Genomic DNA, 17769 nt, shown 5'->3' with positions numbered 1-17769 from the left:
CCAGAACCATCTGAACCAGGTTCTCCTGACTCTGAGAGCTCCACAGGACGGGGAGCAAGAGGAGGAAGAGTTAATTAGATGAGATAATGAGAAGTCCATCATCAGCTCTTCAAGGTAAATGGAATCAGACACCTCTTCTTGTTCTTTGTCTCAGTGAGGAAGAAGAGGAGGAAGAGCAGGTTATTAACAGTTAAAATCGCGCTAGCTCTGGTCCATCAGCACTTCATTATCCTGCTGCAACAACCTGACGCAGATTAATCCGCCGCTGAAAATAGTTCCAGAAGAATTCAGACGTCAGAGGCACGATTGGCAGCAGCTTCCACTCATCAGTGCTTCATTAAGTCTGTTTGCACAAGCATGTTCTGATCCAAATGGTTCTGGAAACAAGAGCAGGTGGACCCAGCAGAACCCAGTTCTGGAAACGGCGCTGATCCAGTAGAAGCTGGATCAACGTGGACCACTGGGGCCCTGAAAGAATCAGATCTATAAAGAACCGAATCTTGGAACGGTTCCAACCTGCACCGTCTTCCTCACTGATAATGATGACATCATCAGAGGGCCGTAAACATGTCACCATGACAACGACTAGCTCCTCACTAAAGCTTGTTAACTGATTACAAAGGTCGTTAAGAGCTCGTTAAGCAATTAACTGGAAAAACACCCGGCTGTCAGTCACACTGTCTGTGTGTGTGTGTGTGTGTGTGTTTGGGGGGGGGGGGGGGTTAATTACCCATCTGATGTAATGTTAAATTGTCTTCTGAAATTGCAACAGTGAGTGTGTGTCAGATAAAACACACACCAGTTTCTTTTTAAATAGTCAATCAATACTGATGCTTCGGAACCTGCAGTACAGACGATCAATACACACACACACACACACGCACACACACACACACACACGCACACACACACACGCACACACAGAGTGAGGAGAAGACTCCTGTTAAATACTGATGAGACAGACAGGAGGTTCTTCACCACCTGCTGCATCCAGTGACGATGAGGAGGAGCAGCGAACTGCGCCGAGGCTGGCAGACGGTCCGGCAGGTGAACAGAACCTCTAAAACATTTCCAGTACCAGAATCAGAGGAACCAGAGGTGTGTTGAGATGTGTCCAGGTGTGTGTATCCAGGTGTGTGTGTGGTGTTCCTGTCTGTGTGAAACAGCAGTAGGCGGTGTGTTCAGGGTCACTCTGTTTCCCCGCCTGTTTCCCAGGAACAGAAATATTCGGCTCCACTTCATCTCTCCATCGACTGCCATGCATTCATACATTTAACATTTAGCCGGCCGGGGCCCTCTGGGGCCCCAAACATTATGCTGCTGTCAATCACCCTGCGGCACGGCCGCTAATGAGATTCTGTCCCAAGCCGACCCGCAGCATGAGAGGGAGCTCACACCTACGCCGCCACATGATTGACGGCACGCCGTCCTCCCATAATCCCACGCTGCACACACCAGAGACCCTCGCAGGCAGAGAGCGCGCCGCCAAGAAATTCTCACATCAGGAATTCAGATGGAAAGATGAGAGCTGCTCCCATCATCATCATCGTCACATCGTCAGCTAAAAACCAGCAGAAACTGGAACTGGCTGAGGATCAGAGCATTAAAACGTTCTCACCAAGTTCAGAGACGATCGACCCTCAGACGGGATCGTCGCATCGTCAGCGGGTCCCAAACATCGCAGACTCAGCAGAAACCTGTGAGACCTGCAGCGTCCCACAGCCCAACTGCAAAGAGATCAGGTCTGGGGTCGTCCCTGTTCACCGCCATGACCACAACTGTCCTCAGGGATGGCCGGGACAAAAAACTCTGTGTCTTTATTCCCAGTTAACATTTAGATTCTTTACGCTCTGTTCACCGTTTCCTCGTTCTATGATTTTAATTCTTTCGCTGTTTTTCCGTCTTTCGGAGTTCAGTTTCTTCCTGCTGCTGCTCTTCAGATCATTTCACCTGTCCCGTTTAGATCCGTCTGTCAATGAAAACTCCTCCTCACTTCAGGATATCAGTGCAGTCACTAATCACCTCCCGGCAGCTCTAAGCCAGCCAGCTTCCTTCTCTCCTCTTCAGATCCTTCTGTTAACCTTTGCCAGTTTGCCTCACCTGTTACCTTGTTATGTGCCTGACTGAGAACAACCGGTCTTTTCCGTTAATCCCAGCGAAAACATGGGATTAACTAACATGGTTAGGACTAACTGAGATTACCTGTGCTGTCTGGGTTTGCTAGCTTTCAGACTGGGAACACTGGGATGAACCTGCTTTGATGTTGTTCTGCTCAGTTCTGGACCGGGCTCATTTTTATGGTGCAACCTGCTTTAAAATAATTATTAATTGATGTTTTTCTGTTAATAATTAGATTCTTAGCAGCAGCTCAGAAATTTACCATTTAGAATGATCCCAGGTGCACAAAGCGGCATTACCACAAATCCTTCCTCCAGCAGATCTCTGCCCACAGCACACCCAATAAGTATTCACACCCTACTGGTATTGGCCAATCATTTGGACATTTCAAATACAATTTGTATTATTATTAATATCAAATCAATCAAATTTTATTTGTATAGCACATTTCAGCATCAAGGCATTTCAAAGAGCTTTACATCAAATCAAACACAGAAACACAAAGTGAAGCAACAAAGAATCAATAATCAAAACACAACATCAAGTCAGATTCCGTCAATAAACTTGCAATTGATTACGTTTCTAATAAAACTCTAAACAAGTGGGTTTTTAGTTGAGATTTAAAGGAAGTCAGTGTTTCAGCTGTTTTACAGTTTTCTGGAAGTTTGTTCCAGATTTGTGGTGCATAGATGCTAAATGCTGCTTCTCCTCGTTTGGTTCTGGTTCTGGGGATGCAGAACAGAACCAGAACCAGAACCTGAGAGTTCTGGAAGGTTGATACAACAGCAGCAGATCTTTAATGTTTTGTGGTGCTAAACCATTCAGTGATTTATAAACTAACAACAGTATTTTAAAGTCTATTCTTTGAGCTACAGGGAGCCAGTGGAGAGACTTTAAAACTGGTGTTATGTGCTCTATCTTCCTGGTTTTAGTCAGAACTCCAGCAGCAGCATTCTGGATCAACTGCAGTTGTTTGATTGATTTGTTGGACAGACCTGTGAAGACGCCGTTACAATAATCAATACGACTGAAGATAAACACATGGATGAGTTTCTCTAGATCTGGCTGAGACATTAGTCCTTTAATCCTGGAAATGTTCTTCAGGTGATAGAAGGCCGACTTTGTAACTGTCTTTATGTGGCTCTGAATGTTCAGGTCAGAGTTCATCACTACTCCCAGGTTTCAGGCTGATCGCTGGTTTTTAGTTGTAATAACTGAAGCTGTGCACTGACTCTAGATCTATACCTCTAGATCTGTAACTCTAGATCTATAGCTCCAGATCTATAACTCTAGATCGTTCCTCTTAAGGTCCAAAAATAATAACTTCAGTTTTGTCTCATCCACACATTTATCTGTTCTAAGCATCTGTTCAGTGATTGGATGGGGTCAAAGGTCACCTTGTGATGTAATGTAGAGCTGTGTGTCATCTGCATAGTTATGGTAGCTGATATTATTTCCTGTTATAACCTGAGCCAGTGGGAGCATATAGATATTGAATAAGAGGGTCCTAGGATTGAACCTTGGGGAACCCCACATGTGACCTTTGACCTCTTTGATGAGAAGTTTCCAATTGAAACAAAGAAATCCCAGTTCTTTATGTAAGATTCAAACTGTTGTTGTTTTAATGTTAAACAATAACTGCTCAGACGGACTGCACTTGCATTAAATATATTTATGTTTCTGATAATTACACCATATTTTTATGGTGTTTCTGCGTTTTAGTAATCTTGTAAAATAAGCTGTTGTTAATCTTGCTTATCTATAATTTTGAAACACTTTTTGAACTGTCGTGTGATAATAGAGATTGTTTCTATTCAACACCATCTTAATATGACAGCAGAATCAATTAATATTAATAATTGGGATGCTGCAGTGAAATGTGCAGACATGGAGGCTGCAGGCTGCAGCAGCACCAGAACATGAAGCAGCGAGTGTTTGAGCTGCAGTCTGACATGTTTTCTGCTCACTGGATGCTGCTGAAGACACAGGAGACCTTCCCATCATGCATTGCAGCAGGCAGGGGCAGAAAAGAGCTGCTGCACAAACACCACTTCTCTTTTCAAAAGCCTGCTCCATCCATCCATCCATCCATCCATCCATCCATCCATCCATCCATCCATCCATCCATCCATCCATCCATCCATCCATCCATCCATCCATCCATCCATCCATCCATCCATCCATCCATCCATCCATCCATCCATCCATCATCCATCCATCCATCCATCCATCCATCCATCCATCCATCCATCCATCCCCTCCTCACTGCTCTCAGGCAGGAGGTGGGTGGGGGGAGATTAACACTCAGAAAGGAGAGGGGGGAGGTGAAGACAGGAGAGCGCATGATTCCTCCTGGGACAGAGGGGGAAGGAGGAAGGCTAAAAGAAGACAGGGAGAAGAGGAGGAATAGGAAAGAAAGGGGAAATTTGAGAAAACTCCGTATTTATGTTTTTGCATGTTCGTGGCAAAACAAATATTTAGGATCCCACGTAATACAGTCTGCAACAAACAATGTGCCAATTGTTTTAGTGTTTCAGTGTTTTAATGTTGCAATGTTTTAGTGGTTCCGTGGTTCAGTGTTCTAGTTTTTCTGCTTTAGTGTTTCAATGTTTCAGTGCTTCTGTGTTCCTCTGTTTCAGAGTTATAGTGTTTCAGTGTTTTGTTTTATAGTGTTTCACTGTTTCAATGTTCTAGCATTTCAGTGTTTCATGTTTCACTGTTTCACTGTTTCAGTGTTTCACTGTTTCAATGTTTCAATGTTTCAATGTTTCAGTGTTTCTCTGTTTCAATGTTCTAGCATTTCAGTGTTTCATGTTTCACTGTTTTACTGTTTTACTGTTTCAGTGTTTCACTGTTTCAATGTTTCAATGTTTCAGTGTTTCACTGTTTCAATGTTCTAGCATTTCAGTGTTTCATGTTTCACTGTTTCACTGTTTCAGTGTTTCACTGTTTCAATGTTTCAATGTTTCAATGTTTCAGTGTTTCAGTGTTTCAGTGTTTCACTGTTTCACTGTTTTACTGTTTTACTGTTTCACTGTTTTACTGTTTTACTGTTTCAATGTTTCAATGTTTCAGTGTTTCAGTGTTTCATGTTTCAGTGTTTTAGCGTTTCTGTGTTTTGACATCAGCCGTTCTTGTTGTTTTCTTCTTCTTTTCTTGCAGCTTCTCCTTGTTGATGATACTTTTAATGGTTTTTGTGTTTTCTTGAAAACTATTTAATCTATGCTTCAGCTGTTGAGTTTTTTCTATTTCTGTCATGACCAGCTAGTTGGTGTGTGAAGGAGCAGCAGCGGACTGCATGGCAGCGTGTTTTGAGTCATCTGTGGGTGTGTTGAGGCACTACCTGTCGATGATGACCGGGTCTGATGGCGTCTCGTTCCTGTTTCCACAACTCTTCTTGTCGCAGCAGCGGCTAACACAAAGATGGACAAACAGCTCTATCAGATTCATCTTTAAAGAAGATTACCTGCAGACTGGCAGGCCTCTCTTCAGGAGGTCTTTGGCTTTACCAAAAAACAGCTAACATGCCAGGGGAGGTGGAAACATTTACTGAACAAGTTTTGATGTAGGAAGTGCTTCCATCAACTGGTGGATTTGTGCCTTACCAGGGGAACAAAACCCAGAGAAACACTCTGTGTTTTTTTTTTTTTGTTTGGGATAGAAACAGAGATATTGAGAATTCAGGAAAAGCTTTTTCTTAGAACGTCTCCTCTAACTCCTCTAACAGTTAGGTCTAACTGGTACCAGCAGTTACCAGTTAGTAACTGGGAACTGACTGGCATCAGGTAACATTTGACTGGTACCTGCTGGTGTTCTGATTTTTTACCAGTTCATTCATTTATTCCTAAGCTTTGAGTCCAACTGGGGCTGGAGGTCTCACTCTAGTCTACAGGGTTTGGTTCTGGTTGTTTCCAGCTTGGAGAGCCTGCAGCCTGTGGGTCAGGTGAGTCCAGGTGTTCTTACCTGCACATGATCTCATGAGTGAGCAGGACCCGGCACATCTCAGGGTTCTTGTCCTGGCCCTCGTAGATGATGGCCTGAAACAGAGGCACGGGTTAGAGAGCAGGTTGAACCTTTGTCTCAATTAAGATAAGATAAGATAAGATTTATTTGTCATTGTCATCAACAGATTACAACGAGATTGAGGACTCATTGTTGGTGATTAGTGAGACTGAAGCAACAGGAAGAAGCGAATTCCACTGGAGACTCAAAGGAAGGAGCTGGAACCAAACGTCTCCAATCAGAGCAGCGCTAAAGGCGCAATAAGTAAATAACTTGCTGGATTTAAACGGTGCTGCTTTCCATTAGTGTCACAGCAGAGAGTGAAGCAGACGATAACAGTCTCCTGCCACACAGAAACTGGTCCTGACTGCGCCCCCTGCAGGCTGGAGACCAGCTGATGAACAGAACTTAGACTCTGATCACTTAAAAACTCCTTCCAGGAATATTCACAGGTTTCAAAATTTAAAGAGTTTGTGAGACATCATGTGACTAAAGTGATCATGTGTATTGTCTGTGATCAACTCTGATCAGACTCCACACAGGAGTTTCAGAGGGACGGAGTCAGCCTTTGGCTTCAGATGCAGGTTGGTCTTTCTGCTCCCGCAGGTCAGGGCTCTTCCAGCAGGGGGAACTGACCGCCTGCTGGGAACAGAAATTGGTGTTTATGCTGCTTCACACACTTGGACTTTTCAATTTTTCAGTTCATCGCGAAGAGCTTCTGTACGTGAACATAAACCTGACCGGATGTTTGCCGAGGATATGAAACTGGAACAAACCGGTTCTGGTCCAACAGAGCCAGAGCTGAAAACCACAGAGTCAACAAACACACCACTCCATCCGGTTTTACCAGTATCAACCAGTACCGACCAGAACTGACGAGTTCCAACCAGAACACACACAAACACAACCAGTGAGAAAGACCTCACTGCAGCAAACAGGCAGGATCTGGACAGACCACTGTCAGTCTCATACCTTATGTGGAAATGGGACCATTGCACTCCGGAAATGAAGGAGGCGCTAGAAGATGTGACTAGGGAGCAGATTTAGAAGTCCACCAAACGCTATAGAATTTGTTAAAAACTGTAAGCTTCGCTAAAGTAAATGACAGAGAGAAGTTCAAATACATGCTGAAATTGAAACTTCTTTCTAAAAGTGAAGACATATCACAGATTTCAAAAGAAAATAAAAACTGGAGGCCGTGGATGATACAGAAAATAGCGCCCCCTTCACTTCCGGAGTGCAATGGTCCCATTTCCAAATAAGGTATGTGACTGACAGTGGTCCGACCCGCCCTTTTTTTGTTTGCTGCAGCAGGGTGGACTTGTAACTTGCAACCATTACCAACCAGAACACACATCAACACAACCAGAACCAATCAGAACACACACCAACACAACTCTCTGCACTGAAAGGGGGAAAGTTTGGACATTTCCAAGGGCCCCTGACTGCCAGGGTCGCCTTAAAAGAAGGGTTTTTTTTTTAATGTATTTAAATATTTTTTGGGGCCCTCTCAATGATAACACTGATGATGATGGCTGTGTTCTTACTTGTTTTTTCCTGTAAAAGTTAAATATTAGCATTTCCAGACAAAAAGCAAGCTTCCATATTTAGTGAACACCCCCCTATTTCTGATTGAAATGATTTGTTCTGCTTTAGCGTTTGACGGTGTTTAGTAGCAGACAGAATGAGAGCCACACAAATAATAACGATGCTGCTTTGAAATATAATAAAACTGGTTTTAAAAAAGGAAAGAAGAAATAAAGCATGTTAATCTGTTACAAAGTTGTTCACCTAGAGAGGTGAGTGAATATTAACCTTTTATGCTGTTAGCTTAGCGACCGACGAATGCTAGCTTCCATTTCTCTAACATTTCATTACTCAAAGAAAATACGTAGCAAGATATACATTCATATATTAAGTTGTCGTTGTACCTTTTATCACATTTACGAGCAGACGAGTCTGAGTCAGCATCGGTCCTGACCCCCAGACCAGCCTACCTGCTCCCGGGATGAAGGTGAGCAACTACGACATGCTAGGCTAGTTAGCATGAGAATAGCACCGGTCCAGTCTGATTAATAGGCCAGACGCAAACAAGAACAATTTTTACAACAGAGTGACTGAGATATTAATTGAAAAGAGATAGGCACATGGACGTTATAAATGAATGTGAGATCATACACAATTTGTAATTTTATTTAAAAAGAAAAAAAGAGAGCGAGAGAGAGATGAGCCAAAGAAAACATTTTAAGCGTTCAAGTAATCAAATTTGACCTCATTAAATATTCATTATTTTTCTCGCCATGGCATTAATTTACAGAATGGAACCGATTAAGACATAATTGAAAACTTTCAAATTAAATAAAGGTTTCAGTTAAAGTAAAAATCTAAATATATTAGCTTCTGAGTTGAGTTTTTATGCCTGACTTAAGAGGAATCAGTTCTCCAGTCCAAAACCAAACCCAGCGGCTCGGTTCCGGGTGAGTCAGGCTAATCCGGGCCCAGACAGCGGTCTAATCTGCTGTTTTCACTACTTTCATATGAGACCATATTTTACTTTAGTTAGCAGTTTTAATTTTATAAATGTTATAGTTATCAATTTAGTGTTTCTGTTTTTATATTTTAAGAATATTTAGAAAATATTTGTTTTGTTTTTTATTTCCTTTATTCGGTAAACCCCGTTGGGATCTGGATCTCATTTTCAACAGGGACCTGGGCAGAAAGTCTGCAATACACAGCAACCTGCTTACAAAATAAAACTCATTAATTTATATGCACAAGAGTAAAACAATAAAAACCATTTAAAAGCAGTGACGCTGGTTAATAAAATCTTGTTGCCTGTTTTTAAGAAGAAATAAATCCAATGAAATCAGTTCTGACATGTTGAGTTCAGACTGGAGCTGATTACTGAAGCAGCTTCACACTGAATGCTTGTTTCGCCTTTTCAGTTCAAACACGTGGAACATGCAAAAGAAAAATGTTATTAGAGTGTAAAGAACAACAGATCTATGGAAGAGAGAGCGAAGGTTTGCTGGAGCCAAGCAGAGTAGAGATTTATAGATCAGGATCATATTGATTGTTTCTCCGTTCAGCTTTTACATCCAAATCACAGAGATGCACTAAACGTCTGCTACCAGTTAGAAACCTTAAAGCACGATGATACACAATGTTCAGTGATTGAAGGCATTTGGTTGAAGGATTCATATATAAAACATTTCCATAATCCAGGAGTGGCAGGAAAGTTGCTGCTACTAATTTACTTCTATCATTGATAGAGAAACAGGATCCATTTCAATAATAAAACCTAAACTTCATTTTCAGTGTTCGTAACAAATTTGCTGTGATTTTTAAAAGAAAGCTCTTTATCTAGAATAAAGCCTAGAAATTTATAGTTATGAACAAACTCAGTTTGTGCTCCAGCAGCAGTGGTCAGCATTAGAGGGATTTCTGGTAATTTTCTAGAGTGTGAAAAAACCCTTTGATTTTGTCTAATCCAGATTCAAAACCAACTTCAGAGTTTGTAGGAGTGTTTGAACTACATTGACATCAGACTGCAAATCCTGTATGACCTGATAGTGATGGAGAACAGCAGTAAATTACTAAATCATCTGCATAACAACGATAAAAACCATTTGACACGTTGTCACACACGTTATTTATATAAATAGAGAATAAAAGTGGACTAAGAACCGAGCCCTGTGGTACACCATTTAAAATAGAAGAAGTGAAGCCAGTTGGACTCTCTGGGTTCTGTTTGACAGATAATCAGCGACCAACAGGGTAGTTTGATGCAAGAGCCCAATCCTGTGTAGAATGTCAATTAAAATCATGATTTACTGTCAAATGCCTTTGATAGATTAATAAATAAAGCAACACAGTTTTTTATTAAGAGCCTGGATGAGATCATTAAAACCTTTAAAGTGGCAGTAACAGCATTATGTTTCTTTCTAAAACCAGACTGTACATTTTATAAAACACATTTTGAATCTAAAAAAATCTTCAATTGATCTGCAGTTAACTTTTCAAATCTTTTTGTTAGGATACATAGTTTATAAATCGGTCTGTAACTGTTTACCTGTGACGATTCCCCACCTTTAAATGGAGGCTAAACAGATGCTGATTTCCAGACACCAGGGATTTAGTTATAGATTAGATTTATATTAAAATATGAGACAATGGCTTTGCTATAAACTCTGCAGCCAACTTTAGATAAAAAGGATCCAGGTCGTCTGGCCCTGCTGATTTTCTGGTATCTGTTTTTCAATTGTCTGAGAACCTCAGCTGTACAAATAGGGGGAAAAGTTACAATCATTATTCAAAAACATTTTGGCCAAATGAATTTGAATCATCAAATAGAGAGCCTTCAGAGATAAAATGCTCATTAAGATCATTTAAAACTGCTAATTTGTCAGACACCATTTTACTTTTTTTCCAAACAAACTTTGGAAAGTCACTCAGTGGCGCCTGCTCAGTAGCTGATTTCACTGTTTTACTAAATTTCTTTGATCATTAAAATTTGTTTGTCATCTCGGCAAGGAAATTTTTGATTTTTTTTTTTTTGCAACATATAAAGTAAAATATGGTCGTTATGACGTTTTATATGTGCTTTTAACCTTGCTTCAAGTAGTGAATTACAATATAGATACCAACAGAACCAGAACCAACAATAACACACACCAACAGAACCAATGGAAATAGTGTGGCGTTTGTCCGGACCGTCAGAACTCTTTCAGAAAATCAGTTCTTTGTTAGAAACATGAGAAGTAAATTGAACCACAGAAAATTTCCAGTTGGTGTTCAGTGGGAAGTTTTTGTTGTCAGATTAAATCTCCCTGAAGAACAGGAACTTAATAATATGGAGAGGAAGAGGAGGAGGAAGATGAACTTCCTGAATCACCCACCTGTTTGGTCATGGAGTCAATGAGTCGGACGTAGAGGTCTTGCTCCGTTCGGACACCTGAACGCAGAAATCGGCCGTGTTCATGTTGGTCTGCAGGCTTCAGCTGCTCTGTGCAGTGAAGGAAGATCACCTACCGTTGCTGTAAAGGAGCTGCAGCTTGTAATGAATCCCGTTGTTGGTTTTCTCTCCGCTTGGCTCCTAAAACAGTAGAAGAAGAAAGCTCATTCAGCCTGCGGTTTGTTTAAGACGCGCTGACCTCCAAGCTCACAGTTCATGTTTTTATCCAGCTACGAGATTTCAGGGTGCGTTTGTTTTATAAGTTGCCAGATGTTTGGGGGTCTCTGTCACCTGGCAGGTGCATCTGCTTTTCTGTCGTCCTGTGGGTGTGTTTGGTTTGTGTCACAGCTCCTCCCTGCCTTTGTCTGACTCACCTTTTCTTTCTCCACGAAGTCGACATATGTGGTGCGTTCGATCTCGACGGGCTGCCCCTGTCGGTCGTACAGCGCCAGAACGAAGTGGAAGAAATTGGATTTCCTCAGATTGGACGGCGGCTGCTTCTCAAAGTGAGCTCGAGCTAACCCCACCCCGCTGGAACACACGAGCAGAAAAATCACCTAAACACTGTTTTACAGATTTAACATGTGACATAACATATTTTTATTTTACATAATCAATTCATCTTTCATTGAAAAAGCAGCTCAGAGCTGAGAAAGAAACCTGCATCTAAAAGAGTAAAGTTCAGTTTAAATGGTGTTTTTAAAATAAATCTTCACGTTAGTTTTTATCTGTAAAATCTGTGGGGTGTTTGCAGCGATGTTTTCAGAACCAGAATGCATTTCTCTGAATCTTCAGCTAAAGCATCATGGTGCCACTGGTGACCAGTAAAAATCCACCAGTTCAGAAAGCGGCTGCCGCAGCGCGGCGTGCATGAAGCGCTCCTCTGAGGACAGACTGCAGGTCGCCACACCTGGCCGCACGCATCAGAGACGTGTTTAGGACGCGCGTTGGCGCCTCTGATTAGTCTGTCTGCGGCCATGAAAGCGCGGCGCTTCCCGCGGCTTCAGGTCTAGTCAAAGGAAATAAAGTTAAGAATCACAGCAGAGTCACGACTGATTAATATTCATGGAGATGAAGTCAAACTGCAGCTTCGACCCCGACAGTAAATCTGCTCCTCATTATAATGTGACTGAAAACACCAGGAGCGCTTGTTTCTCACACACACACACACACACACACCTCAATATTTAATAATCTTGAAATATAAAAATCAGCAGTGGACACAAACTCACTGAAACATTTGGTCAATAAATATTTTTAAATCCTCAGAATAAATCAGCTAAATGATTTTATTAAAACAAATATTTTATATGTTGGTTAAATATTTACTTTAAACCTTAAAATCATAATTGTTTCTATAATTGTTCTGGGATTAGATTTTCCATAAAGTGAATAATAAGCCGTAGTATCAAAGGTTTGTGTGATTATAATAATTACTGTGCAGAATCACATTAAGGTTCAATTTGGATTTTACTGTCTAATCCCAGAAATAATCCCAGACGGGTGTTAAAGAATCAGCCTTTTTGATTTCTTCATGTGGAAAATCCTTTTTCTTTTCAGATTAAATTAATTTAGATTCATTGAGATTTTATTTAGCTCAGTGTCATTTATTATTTAACGTGTAATTTATTTAGTTATTTAACGTAAATAAACACATTTCATATTCATTTTAATATTTTTACATGAAAATAAAAAAAGACTGACTTAAAATAAATTTTCCTGAATGTAAATCCTTTATTCTATTTTAATTTTCTTTTTGCTCTGCAGACCTGAATCTTTGTGTTAATATTTCAGAGGGATTTGAATGATTTTATTTATTTTAATTGAACTTCTGTGTAGTGAATAATTCAGGCTGAGATGAAACGATGTTCAGCCGCTGCACTTACAAAATAGAAATATATGCAGATTTTCTAAATAATTAGAAGAAAAATCATTTGAATAATTTGCTATAAATGGTTTTCCTTTGCAGGGATAAAAATGATCTCGGATTGGAGGAGAATTTTTATTTTTTGTTTCTGTAATCTCTGTTTCCCCAGGAAAGTCCCATTAAGATTAAAAATCTTTTTTCTGGTGAGAACTGGCAGCCAAGTTAAAACGCCATAAATAAATTAATTTAAAGATTCCTCAGGAAAAACATTTACAGGTTTCTCAAAATCAAATGAATTTTTCTCTCAAATAATAAAAAAAAAATGCAGAAACATATATACACATTTATTTTATCTGCATTTCAAACGTAGTGTGACCTGATCATTTTTAAAATCAGGAAAACTTTAGTTTTTAATTAAAACAGTTTGTCATTTTGTGTGAACCAGATTCTTCCTGGTTAATAACAGTAATTATTAACATTATTACTGTTAATAATAAATAAACAGTAAGTTTCAGCAGACAGTCAGTGGACCGATTTTGTCTGAGGAGAATGAATTTTTCCCATCTGTAAACGTCGGAGCGGAGCGCCGGGACTCCAGCTCCCAGAATCCCCTGGGGCGACAGCAGCTTACCTCTGAGCGGCGGTGTTGGCGTCCAGCACGCCGGCCGAGTGCATCCAGGAGCGGACGCCCAGCGGCTCCTCCTTCAGGCCGGCCGCGGCGCCGCGAGGCAGGCTGTCCTGGATCCCAAACATCTCCCAACAAAAAACACCAGAAGAAGAAGAGCTGGACTGGAGGAGCGCAGCGCTACAGGACGGAGCGCAGCTTCAGGGCGGAAGACATTTTAATAATGGAGGACGAAGAACAAAAACTGGGGAATCTGAGAAGTTCTTTATTGGCTTCAGAACTTTCTGTTTTTCTGGTTTATTCAACTTTAAGCGATGGAAGGGCAGAAAAAAGACTCAACAGTCGGCCGACATGATGAACCTGCAGAGGAGAGGAGGAGGAGGAAGAGAGGAAGAATCCTCAGAGGAAACGCTCCGGACGGCGAATCGAAGCCCGGCGCTCGGCTTTTCCCCAAAGAGAGCAGTGAGGCGGCCGCCCGGGACGGACCACAAACTCTCAGCCCTGCGGCCCCACAGGACTGGACGGCAGAACCCAAAAACCCCACGGGTCTTCCTCCCAGCCGCTGACATCACGGCGGGGGCGGAGCCTGGGCGGGCCGGGGGCGGGGAGAGAGGGAGAGAGAGTGGGGCGAGGGAGGAGGGGGGCGACACGCTGACGGAGCAGTGTGTGTGCTGCACCAGTCCCACCAGTTACTGAACTGGTTCCCATGGAAACGCAGCTCCAGAACCCATCAGGTCCGACGGGTCATGGGATCGGCGAGCCGGACCAGAACCAGAACCTGAACTAAACCAGAACCATCTGCACTGAACTAGAACCGAATCACATACAGAACCCAAATGGTTCCACAAGAACTCTGAACCCGAGCAACAGAAGATCTGAGAGTTCTGTGAAAACCCAACAGAACCTTCACTGGTACCACTGACCCAGAAGAACCTGAACCTGCCGATGAACCGGGTCGCTGCTGGATCAAACCACAACCGTCATCTGGTCGTCTCTCTGGTTCTGGACGGGCCAGAGGAAGACGCCTGGACCGAACATCCGAGGTCAGAGGTCATCATTGAAGAACCGGGTCAGAATCCAGGAGGTCCAAATCCGAGTTCTGCACAAAACCAACGTTGACCCGGACAAGAAGATCCAGGACTCGGTTCTGTCCAGCAACGCCGAAGTCCACAGAACCTCCCTGAGCGGGTCGGGAGGGGAGGTCCGATTGGGTCAGAACCTCTGCTGACGGCTTCCTCCATCCTTATGTTCAGACTGGAGAAACAGAACCGCTGCTGCTGCTGCTGCTGCTGCTGCTGCGCCTCGTTACGTTCAGCTGATTAACTCCGAACCGTCAGACAGGAAGCGAGAAAAGGCTTTTCACAGCCGGGACGCTCCGGCCCACCGCCGCTCCACTGGGGCCTCCGAAGCTCCGAGGGGCGGGCCGAGGAAGAGGAGGAGGAGGAAGAGGAGGAGGAGGAGGAGGAGGAAGAAGAGGGCTTTCATGTTTTTCTGGTGAAATAAAAAGCTGAAGGAGAGGAAGCTCCTCAGAGGGAGACGGGAATTTAACGGAGCCTCAGGTCTGCTCCAGCCTGAGGAAGAGGAGTTAGTTCCCAGAGTTTAGTTTGTGAAGCTTCCCAGCCTTCAATCAATCAGTCCTGATCAATACTCCGTAACAACAACATGCTGGGTAATGAGGATCAGAGCCTGCGGCTCGCTCTGCCTCGTAATAAAAAGCTGATAATTCAATTTAAACGGAGCAATAAATGAGCTGTCTGCAGGTCTGAGGAGGAAGAGGAGGAGGAGGAAGAGCGCGCTGGGCCTCAAACAAAATCCACAAATTACTCACCAGTTTCACTTTATCTGGGTTCTAATTTAAATAAAATAGGTTTTAATATTTCTCTGAAGCTGCACTGAATAAATTCTTAAGATTTAATCCTGGAACTTCGGATTAATTCAGACCAAATTATTTGGAGACAGGAATTTCATTCTGGGAATGTTCATCAGGAAAACAAAGATATTCCGGATCTGATCTCATTTCCATAAAGAGAAACCATGTTAGCGTCGGCTCTCCATCCATCAGCTGCAGCCGGCGGACAAATCATTCCTGATTTCATTTCCCCGTCTGCAGCCGCTGCATGCCCTCCGTCTCCGCCGCCCGGCCCTCCACTTCCCGCCCGGCCCTCCACTCCGACAGGCTGCAGCTCCCAATTACAGAAAACCAGGAAATTCTCTGACTTAAAACTACATAATATAGCAGTCATTTTATTCCAGATATTTTTTATAAACGTTATATTTTAATGACTTTTTATTACTAGTTGAAAAATGTCTATGTGATATTTAAATAAAGCTGTAAAGAATTTGAAATAAAATAGAGTTTTTCTGCCGAGCCGTGGAGTGTGTGTGAGAGAGAGAGAGAGAGACGCAGCACACACACATTTGCATTTAAATAGCAACATCAACCAGCGATGATGGCAGCACACCGGAGGGTTTCCCAGATGTCACGGCAAAGTCAGACGAGCCAGCTGTCTTTCTCACACACACACACACACACACACACACTCGGCTGAGTCGGTGAGAACCATTGATTCATGTGTTCAGGTTAAAAAGCAGGATTTAAACTGTGTGTAATCTGGGATTAGAACAACTGAACTCTGCTGCGTTGCTGCCAGGCTGCTTCCCTCCATCGGCGTGTCGGCTGAAAGGAGCTGCGGCGTTTCCTGCGACGCAGACCTCAGCGATCTGGATCAGCGGCTGTTGCTCTGGAAACGTCTCTTTCTGCCGATGGAGTTCAGGCCTCAGTCCAAACCTCCACCCTGCCAGGAGGAACGGTTCCCTAAAGCCAAACTGGAGGGCAGACGTCATTCCTGAAAACTTTCCACCTGGAATTCACTGTTGAAAAGAACAGACGGGCCTGGATCAGGACCTGGATGATCCTCCGTCCTCAGATGCTGTAGTGTGTTCCTGAGCGAAGTGGACCCAGCAGCGCAGCTCCTGCTCTGATTAATTCATTAGGTGAAGAGCGAGATCAGCAGAGAATCAGCTTTGACCGTCTACACTGATATTCAAGTCAGACACATTTTCTACTCTTGTCTCAAAAAGCCACAGGAAGAGTGAAAAACTGAAATACTGAAAACTGAACTTTTTTTGGAGAGAAGTTAGCTTGACCATCTAGGGAAGCATAAAATATTGGCACCAACATCTGTATCGATCCGGTGAATAAAACCAGGCCAATATCAAACGATATTTCTTCCTGTCCTGCTGCCTTTTGTTACTGTGAGACTGTGTGTGTGTGTGTGTGTGTGTGTGTGTGTGTGTAAGGGGGAGGCTGGATGACGACGATTCAGACGTTTGATCCAGAATCGCAAACAGGCGTTACAGGACAGCAGCTCAGAGCAACCGGGTGACCCAGACATGCTTTCTTGGGGATCATCATTGAGGCATGTTTGACCGAGACCGGGTCAGATCAGGAGTTGTTCAGAACCCAGGCGGAACCAGAGTCCAGCTTTACTCTCAGATCTTCTTTGGTATATGATCAGCTGGAGGAAACTTTCTAGCTGCATGGCAGAATTTCTATGGAGGTTTCCTCAGATTCCTCCATCACCAGCTCCACCTCTAATGCCGATAATATCCTAAAACAGCCGACTCTCTTCTCCATTATGCTTGGTCTGCTGCTGTTTAAACCCTTTTAAGGAATTCCCTAGAAGGAATCAGCTTCTAGGGGTGGAGATTGGCCTCAAAGAATCAGCACCTCCCTTTTCATTCAGGATTGGAGACCAGACCTGAATATTTAGAAATCATCAAGATACAAATAAATTAACCTGGACAGAACCGGCTAAGTGGAAAGCACCTTTTTCTTGTGGTTGTTCATGCTAATTAAAAGAACCGCAGTCTGTGTGAACGGTTTCCAACACCAAAATAATCTGCAGAAGAACAACATAGCAGTACCCAGCGGCGCTCTGTTTACTGCAGTAAAGATGGCCGCCATCTCTGGATAGAGTGTAAAGTTGCAGAGGGATAGCATGATCATCAGGTGAAAGAAGCTTATAGAAAACTAACAGCATCGGCCTTTAGTGGAGAACTCACTGCAGGTTCTGACCCGGTTCTGTTTGGAGTGGGACCAGGAGTGGTGGGGTTGAGATGTGATGCGTTCACTGACTCAGACTGCATCCATCACTTTCAGGCGAAGTCTAGATTCACCGTCTGCTGAATGAAACATGTTTC

The 17769-nt window shown here is 42.9% G+C and overlaps 1 protein-coding gene and 1 long non-coding RNA gene across 3 annotated transcripts in view; one reads left to right on the top strand and one right to left on the bottom strand.

Annotated features, from left to right (window-relative positions):
• Positions 1-13797, bottom strand: part of LOC122822939 (transcription factor COE3-like) — a 34771-nt gene extending 20974 nt beyond the window's left edge. For both annotated transcript variants that reach the window (XM_044102062.1, XM_044102063.1), the window contains exons 1-6: positions 13573-13797; positions 11449-11605; positions 11152-11215; positions 11019-11074; positions 6082-6155; positions 5462-5530 (exon numbers count right to left, since the gene is read on the bottom strand). In XM_044102062.1, coding sequence (XP_043957997.1) covers positions 5462-5530; positions 6082-6155; positions 11019-11074; positions 11152-11215; positions 11449-11605; positions 13573-13694 — 542 coding nt within the window. In that variant the 5' untranslated portion in view covers positions 13695-13797. The remainder of the gene's footprint in view (positions 1-5461; positions 5531-6081; positions 6156-11018; positions 11075-11151; positions 11216-11448; positions 11606-13572) is intronic.
• LOC122822940 lies at positions 7733-12114 on the top strand. The gene is made up of 4 exons (XR_006369246.1): positions 7733-7919; positions 8074-8134; positions 11468-11580; positions 11870-12114. It is a non-coding gene; the product is annotated as an uncharacterized LOC122822940 (long non-coding RNA).
• Positions 13798-17769: the final 3972 nt, after the last annotated feature.

The sequence above is a fragment of the Gambusia affinis genome, linkage group LG20 (assembly GCF_019740435.1).
Source record: "Gambusia affinis linkage group LG20, SWU_Gaff_1.0, whole genome shotgun sequence".
NCBI lineage: Eukaryota > Metazoa > Chordata > Actinopteri > Cyprinodontiformes > Poeciliidae > Gambusia > Gambusia affinis.
This window is presented reverse-complemented; position numbering and strand designations above follow the sequence as displayed.